The sequence below is a fragment of the Paramisgurnus dabryanus genome, chromosome 4 (genome assembly GCF_030506205.2).
Source record: "Paramisgurnus dabryanus chromosome 4, PD_genome_1.1, whole genome shotgun sequence".
Classification (NCBI taxonomy): Eukaryota; Metazoa; Chordata; class Actinopteri; order Cypriniformes; family Cobitidae; genus Paramisgurnus; species Paramisgurnus dabryanus.
The window spans coordinates 21,886,198-21,894,344 of record NC_133340.1 but is presented as its reverse complement, the minus strand read 5'-3'; the positions used below and the strand labels follow the sequence as shown (position 1 = coordinate 21,894,344).

At 36.4% G+C, this 8,147-nt stretch overlaps 1 protein-coding gene across 1 annotated transcript; it reads left to right on the top strand.

The window, feature by feature from the left end:
* Positions 1-1,725: 1,725 nt before the first annotated feature.
* Positions 1,726-6,512, top strand: lgalsla (lectin, galactoside-binding-like a). The gene is made up of 5 exons (XM_065274452.2): positions 1,726-1,908; positions 2,813-2,878; positions 2,973-3,061; positions 5,231-5,393; positions 5,485-6,512. The coding sequence occupies exons 1-5, from the start codon at positions 1,876-1,878 to the stop codon at positions 5,626-5,628; spliced, it is 495 nt and encodes a 164-aa protein (XP_065130524.1). The 5' UTR covers positions 1,726-1,875; the 3' UTR covers positions 5,629-6,512.
* The last annotated feature ends 1,635 nt before the right edge of the window (positions 6,513-8,147 follow it).

Below are 8,147 nucleotides of genomic sequence, written 5' to 3'. Positions count from 1 at the left end.
TGTGAAATCTTTGTGGGTTACGTGCAGTATGTTTTGTCCAAAGTCCTCCATCAGCACAACTTGGGCTACAGAACGAAATGTTTTTCAACTGGAGAGTGTAAATCTTAAAGGGTCCAATCACATCTTTCATTCCACTGCTTTGGGCCTTTTCCTCTTTTTGAAGATTTGTTTATAAATTCACTATTACGCAACTGTAGGAATGCTGGAATGACCAGTCTAAAAAAAAAAGGTTTTAATTCACATCACTTACTTCTCTACAGTTTCTTTTGGTGGATTGGATTTAAAATAATTATTACTTACATTTATGCATTTAACAGACACATATCCCAAGTGATTCATAGTGCATTTAAGCTATACATTCATAATCTGGGAATTAAGCATGTTTCCTTGGCGTTGACAGCCATGCTGTACTATTTGAGGTACAGGACAAGTTTGATTTCCTTTTCATAATTTTTTAATAAAAACATATTTTTTTTTAAATAATTTTATATTGTCTCCTCTTCAGTCATCAGTCAATTATCATGTTCTGTACAAAGCGTGCAATGAAAAATAATATATAATTACACTGTAAAAAAATGTTTTGTCAAATCAATATATATTTTTAAGAGCTGTCAAAAGATTAATCACGATTAATCACATACAAAAAAAATCTATTTCTATGCATTGTGTGTAAGTATTTTGTATATATAAATACACACACACATGAATATATGTATTTAAGAAACATTTACATGTATATAAATATTTATTTAAATTTTAATATATTTTATATTATATATAAATAAAAAAATACATACATACATTTTTTTTCTTAAATGTATACATGTATGTGTGTATATATAGATGATAATTACACACAATACACACACATAAGTATATTATGCGCAAACAAACCTTTGTATGTGATTAATTGCGATTAATCTTTTGACAGCTCTAATATATTTTCATGTTACTTTAACTTAACAAATAAAGTACTATATATTATAAATATAAAATCAGGGCTGTCAAAAGATTAATAGCGATTACCAAAATAATCGCATACAAAATAAAAGTTTGTTTTTGCATAATATGTGTGCACTGTGTGTAATTATTTTGTATATATAAATGAAAAATGTTATGTATGTATATATATATCGTTTTAATCTTTTGACAGCTATATAAAGTTAAAAAAACCATGGTTACTGTAGTAAAACCATAGTAACTACAAAATAACCATGGTTTTGACAATCATGGTTTTCAAAAACCATAGTTAAACCATAGTTAGTGTAGTAAAACCATGGTTTTGCTGATAGTAATCAATACACCAAACAACCATGGTTACTACACTTTTACCACAATAAAACCATGGTTAATTTTCGTAAGGGTAGATTTTTTCTTTTTTTACGTGTTATATTTTTTCCATGTTACAAGTCATGCGCTTCTGATTCTACTTACACCGTGACGTAAAAATAATTCCCAAAAAATTTCGCTGGGTCCAAACAGGATTAACAAAGAATAAAGTCATTAAGCTCATTAAAGTTTTAAACCATGACGGCGTGATCGACTTTACACAGCGTTGCGCAGACCGGACGCCATATGACATAAATACCGCGAGAGCTATTCGAACGCTGTGCTCTCGCGGTACTCTGATATCATACGCCGTTCGATCTGCGCAGCACCACGTAAAGGCGAACACGCCCAATCTGTGTGCGTCACAATCCAAACTTACACTTGGGCGCGTTCTGATTGGTCGCGTTTCACGTGTCATGTCATTCCTTCGCTGCTGCGCACCTTTCATCTTCTGACTGCTAAAAACACAGCCAACTCTATTCGAACCGAAGCCGAACCCCGTCCCAAACCCAGCGACTGGACATCAGATTGTGATTACTGTGTAAAATGGCGGAGTTAAGCGCAGTCCGACAAGAACTTGTGAGTATTTCCATAAAGAAGAGTGACGTGTGTGTTTTCAATGGTTGTAGTAGTTGTTCCTATTAGAAAATTTGCTGTCCTGATTCATTCGCACACGGAAATACCAGCAGTGTCATTGTACTAGGAAATAAAGCATTGCACGGACTGGAGATTTAAAGGACCAGTGGACCCCCCAAAAATACAATTCTGTCAGGATTTACTCACACTAATCCTAGTGTCTAATGAAGCCCATTGTCCCTTTCACCTAACTTAATAATTTAAACACGGGGGACTTTTTAAAGAGTCAACATACACAACAGAGGTGAATGGGGACTGGGATGTTGAGCTCCCACAAGGACAATAGAATGAAAGTAGTCCCATTCATCAGCAAAGGTCATGGGTTCAATCCCCAGGGTACTTGCATACTAATAAAATGCATAGCTTGTAATTCTCGGTTAGTTGCTTTGGATTAAAGTGTCTGCCAAGTGCAAAAATATAATGCGTTCCCAAAAGGGAAATCACTAGAATTCATGGGGCCAGGGCGAAATTATGAGGATACCCAATAGTGTCAAGAAAAATATGCTTTGAGGGCGGCACCCTTTGTTTACCAGTTGACCTTCAGTGATGGCCCTGATGTTTTTGATAGCATAGTGTGAGGAACAGATTAAATATATTTGCCATAATATGTCATTGTCATATGAATATGGAATAACGCAAGTGTGAGAAAATGTTAATTTTGGTTGAACTAACCTTTTAAATATTTTTATCATGTATATCATCCCAAAAAGCTTCATATAGTTTTAAACTTCCTTCACCACGGCACAGCACTCCTCTTCAACTTCTGTGTCTCCATACGATTTGCATGTTTTTTGCGTAAATGGCTGCTTTTTTACAGTATGTCCTGTTTATACTTTATCCTCCACAGAGAGACAGAAATCTGAGCAGTTCAGTTGAGTACATGTCCCACCAAAAAGATGAGCAACAAAAACTGGTAATGTCCCATTTACTCTTTATATTGTTTTGATTTAAATATATTTGAGTCTGTACACCATGTCGCAGTGGATACTCAATGTCCCGTGTGATAGGGTGTGCCGTTCTGTGGAGGCATACGGGGTGGACTGCGGTCTGGAAAGAAAATCACCATCATGGGCTCCGTGAACCCGGAACCGGACAGGTAGTTATTGTCAACGCACACACGCTTGTACGGGCTCGTACAGGTGCATGGACACGCCCTGAAAACACAACCCTCATTGTAAAAGCCTGATCATGTCCTGTAAATCTCTTTTCAAATCTGTAGCGTAAGTGATTGTGTAGTACGTTTAGCATGAGGTTAAACTGATGATCTGCTGATTAAATCGAAATCTGAGCGTTATGAGAGTGTTAGAGAAGATCATTTACATTTTAATTACACACAGAGCTCTTGTACGCAGTTGTTCTGAACATTTTGTTTAAATTAAAGGCACAATATGTAAGATTTTTGCATTAAAATATTCAAAAATGACTAGCTCACATTTCTATGTATGTAATCTCAAATGTTTTTAACAATGCATGAATCCAAAGAATTTTGCAGTTTTATAAAACATTCTAGGGCTGCACGATAAATTGCATGCAATATCATGCGCATCTCGTCAGTAATGCCGGGTCCTTGATTAGTATTAAATCGCCATCAGCTGCTTTCAAGTGGAGCAGCATTTACAGAGCCGTAGTTAACTGACAATCGGGGCAATTTTGCATTAATTATCGCGGACGTTTCGCCTGTGATATGTATGCGATATGGCCCAGCTTGCCAGGGAATTACGGCTCTGTGCAGTTAATGCCGCGCCATCTGAAAGCAGCTGTTGGCGGTTTTAATACTAATCAAGGAGCCGGCATTACTGACGAGATGCCTGTGATATTGCATGTGATTTATCGTGCAGCCCTAAAACATTCCACTTCTCTTCATAGGGTCACTTGTCAGTGCCGTCATGTCCGCGTTATACTCGGTTTCTGCTTTTGCTGAAATAGAAACCATAGATTTGTTTGAGTTCATGTGGCACTGCACAGATTAATCAGCGTATGGCATCAAACTATCGCAAGAGTATTGCTTTCGCAACGATCTCGCAATTGTTTGATATTATGGACCAATCGGTCTGCGCAGTAGTAGAAATTTGCATGCGGAAGTATACGGAAGTAGTAATGTCTAGCGCACTGTTGTTACATTATAGTTTAACAGTAATAAAACTTTTTCCAATTTGTGAGTCCTGTTGGATCGCTTCCTATTGATTGCGTTTAAATGCAAAGAATAACCCGATAACTATCAAAAATCTGCTTATTATAGAAACCTGTTTTCATGCAAATCAATAAACCGGCTATGCAGAAAACTGGTTTCTTGTAGGCAGTGACGCCACAAGCTGGGTCCCAATTTGAAGGCTGCGACCTTCAGAGGACGTATCTTACGACCGATTGCGACACAACTGTGCGAATTAAGGCTAGTAAGGTCGTCCCAGTTTGAAAGACGTCTAAAATAAAGCCTCAAAATGCGTCCTTATTTTTCTGCGCTGCTAAGGATAGAACGAATGAATCCTTTACAGCCGAGGCTATCTAGAGATTCATTGTGCGCCTGTAATGGCTAAATATAATGGCTGGATATTTTTTAAATAAACAATTAATACCTTTATTAAATAAAATTGTGTATTTAGCAGAAAAATAAATTGTGTCACTGTTTTAGTATTATAAGATATGTTTTGTATTAATATTATTCTGTGTATGTATATATTTAAGGTTGATTCATTTTATATACTGTTGGTTAGTTTAATCTACATCAAATAAAAAATTTAATTTGTCATATATTCTAAAGTAAAATTCATATTTTTCTGATTCTCCGCTGTGTCCTGCTAAAGATGTGCGCACATGAACAAAACTGCAAAAAAGTCGGTTAGGTGTTTACGTGCAACACAAAATTGGGTTATGAGCAAAAAACTACCTGTGCGGATTGTTATTTGCTTACGCTGTTTATTACCGTTTTCCCAAAAAGAATAAAATTTTTACATGACCACACACATTATGAGTTTATTACGAGCATAATCGGTGTTAAGTCATTGAAGGTAAATACATTTTTCATTTCCCATTGTTCCACGCTCTTAATTAACGTCATCAAATTGTGCCCGTTGTTTTTTTTAGTGACCTATAGCGGTGAAAATTACTTATTGTGCCTTTAACTATTTTAGTATTGCTATAAAATTGCTGTTTCTTATCAACAAATTTTGTTCTAAAGTTAACGATGGCGTACATGTGTGCTCATTACAAACATTTTGACATGACAAGCTGAAAACATGTTTGTAAATCTTCTCTCTGTCTCTGTCAGTTTTGACATCAGTCTGACCTGCGGTTGTGGGGACGTGGCTCTAGATATGTGCGTACGGTTTGACGAACGGGATATTTTGCGCAACGCCTGCGTTTCTGATGCCTGGGGCGATGAGGAGAGGTCGATACCGTATTTCCCCTTCATTGCAGGGCAGCCTTTTAGGGTCTGTATCTTCATCATCCTATTTGAGCACAATAAAGCTGCTTTTTACGACCTAATATCATGTTTTCTTTCTGTTTGCTTTGTCTGTGCAGATGGAGATCCATTGCGAGCACACCCGCTTTCGTGTGTTCGTAGACGGTCACCAGCTCTTTGACTTCTATCATCGCGTGACACCGATTACAGCCATTGACACCATACAGATCAATGGCGGTGTGACCATCACCAAGCTGAACTGAAATCTGATACCTCTATGTAAAACCACCTTTCCCACCAGCCTGTTGGGCTTGAACATTAAAGACCATGCACAAATCCACTCTATGAACATTCCAGATTCGCACAATATCTAAATTGTAAAGACCAAATGAATTATACTGTAGTTTTGTTTGGCATGGATTTCTTCTTTTAGACCTTTCACAATGTCTTCTCATATTCATTTTATGGGAGTCAAAACGGTCTTTAGCAGTTTAGTCGATGAAATTAAAGTGTACTAAAATATTTCTACTTCTTTACAGTACAAATCAACATTGCTTTCAATGATGATTAAAAAGTCTGGATATAGAAATAGGTTGGGTGGGCTGACCAAAATCGACATACATCGACTGACTACCGAATGTTTACAATCAAAGTAGTTTATTAAAAAATGTACAGTCTTGTTTTGAGTACCATCAGGCAATGAAAAGCTATGTTCTCAGGAGAAAATTGTTTTAAAGTTTATTTAAATAAGTTTATATATAAGCATATGTATAGTGATATTACACTAATAGTGATCTATTATAAATCTATGATACTATTGTTAAACACTTGTCCTTGAAAACAATGCATTACTGTTTGGTTTTGTTAAACACAGAGAAGCGTGATGATGTAAGAAGATATTTGGGGCTGTTGTTATTCAGCATAAATTCAGGAAGAAAAACCTTTGAATCTTTTGAGTATATTTATTATCATTGACCACACAGTGTTTAATGCCAACCTCTTTAATAAGTGTACACATATTCCAATTTAATAACTCTTGAATCGTTAAAGGATTTAATAAATATATTTGGTTGTAATCGCATGTTCTTAAAACGCACATCAGTACATCATTGTATTTCAACATGGTGATCCATTTAAAATTACAGAAGAGCTATTCCTTCCTAGTGTTATGGAAACTTTCCCTTCACTGATTTAAGATGATGTCCAGAAGATACACATGTCCACCTATTGTGCATTTTAACTCTCTATCTCTCACCCTCAGCTTTCCTTTTGGTTTCCTTATCTTAACTCTGCTTCCTGATGTTATAGAGCGCTTTTTCCGCATGCAGTCTATTTGAATTTAATTTACAAAAATAAGCAAATATAAATGTAAATAATTGATATTTACACATCATCTACATAACAGCAAAATATAAATAATTTATAATATATTTACATACTACCACTGTTGAACTGTTTTGAAATGTTTTAGTTTATAAATATTTAATAATCAAAATAAAATGGCTTTATTTTTAAGTTGAATTTTGAATTATATGTCAACTTTGGTCTATCAACATCTCAGTGATGTATAGAGCTTAAAAATGTAAAGTACATAAGGTCTATACAACATTTAAACGTAAAAGCGCATTGAAATGCAGCATTATTTGATGTGGTGACGTCAATTTAAAGGCAGGGTGCATGATCTCTGAAAGCCAATGTTGACATTTGAAATCACCTAAACAAACACGCCCCTATCCCAATAGAATTGGGGTAGACCCGCCCCCACACATACGCAACCAAGGCAGGTGTCGGTTAGTAGACAGGCCCCTTACTGCTGTTTGGCTACAAGTGTGTTTTGGTAGTTGGCCCGACTCCCTTTTCCAAAGTTTTTTTTTTTTAAAAATCATGCACCCCACCTTTAACTGAAACAATGGAGGTATCGAGAAGACCCTCCCCCTTTAAAAAAAAATAACCAATAGCGTTTCAGTTATGGCACAGTCCAGCGAAGACATAGGCTGCGTCCGAAACCGCATACTGTATAGTAGGTACTGAATTAGATGAAGTACCTACTTACTTGGCGTTAAAACAGTAGGTACTGTATAGTATGAATCCGGGTAGTATGAATGAGATTCGGACGTACTACATTCCGCCATGTTGCTACATCACGTGACATACGTCGTCATCACGTCATGTCATTTCAGCGCGAAAACAGCCGCGTGCCTCTTCTTCTTCGTTGGATAACTCCTCGTCCGGGGCATCATGGGATAGTGAAGCGTCCATCGTATGCACACTGCAAAATCTAACCGGAAGTAGTAGGTCATCCGGGTACTTTTCGCATACTGTTTTTCGAATACTATGTATTCGGACATACTACTCGCCTCGCCTACTGCTTTTCGCGTACTATAGTATGTAGTAGGCGGTTTCGGACGCAGCAATACTGTAACAAAATGTTAAGGGTGGGACGCTTTAGCATCTAAAAAGCATTTGATTGGACAAGAAATTTGATGAGTAGTTGAAGTGTAGGGTGATGTTATAAAAATTCTAAACTTTTTTAACACATGTGCCAAACTTTTTTCAATTCAATTCAATTCAATTTTATTTATATAGCGCTTTTCACAAAAGTCAATTGTTTCAAAGCAGCTTTACATAAATAGAAGCAGTGAAAAGCACAGAAAACGACAGATAGCACAACAGAATACATGATAGCATGAGCAGTTAAATTTGCTGCGGCTATGACTCAATATTATAATTGCACGTATTACTAAAGCAACGTATAGAAGAGGAAGCTAGGTAAAGCCCAAAA

What these genes read in the sequence shown, in the direction of transcription:
- lgalsla (XM_065274452.2), top strand. Translation starts at nt 1,876, where the DNA reads ATGGCGGAGTTAAGCGCAGTCCGACAAGAACTT. An exon ending in GCGCAGTCCGACAAGAACTT is followed by an intron (nt 1,909 to 2,812) that starts GTGAGTATTTCC and finishes TATCCTCCACAG; the next exon opens with AGAGACAGAAATCTGAGCAG. An exon ending in AAGATGAGCAACAAAAACTG is followed by an intron (nt 2,879 to 2,972) that starts GTAATGTCCCAT and finishes CCCGTGTGATAG; the next exon opens with GGTGTGCCGTTCTGTGGAGG.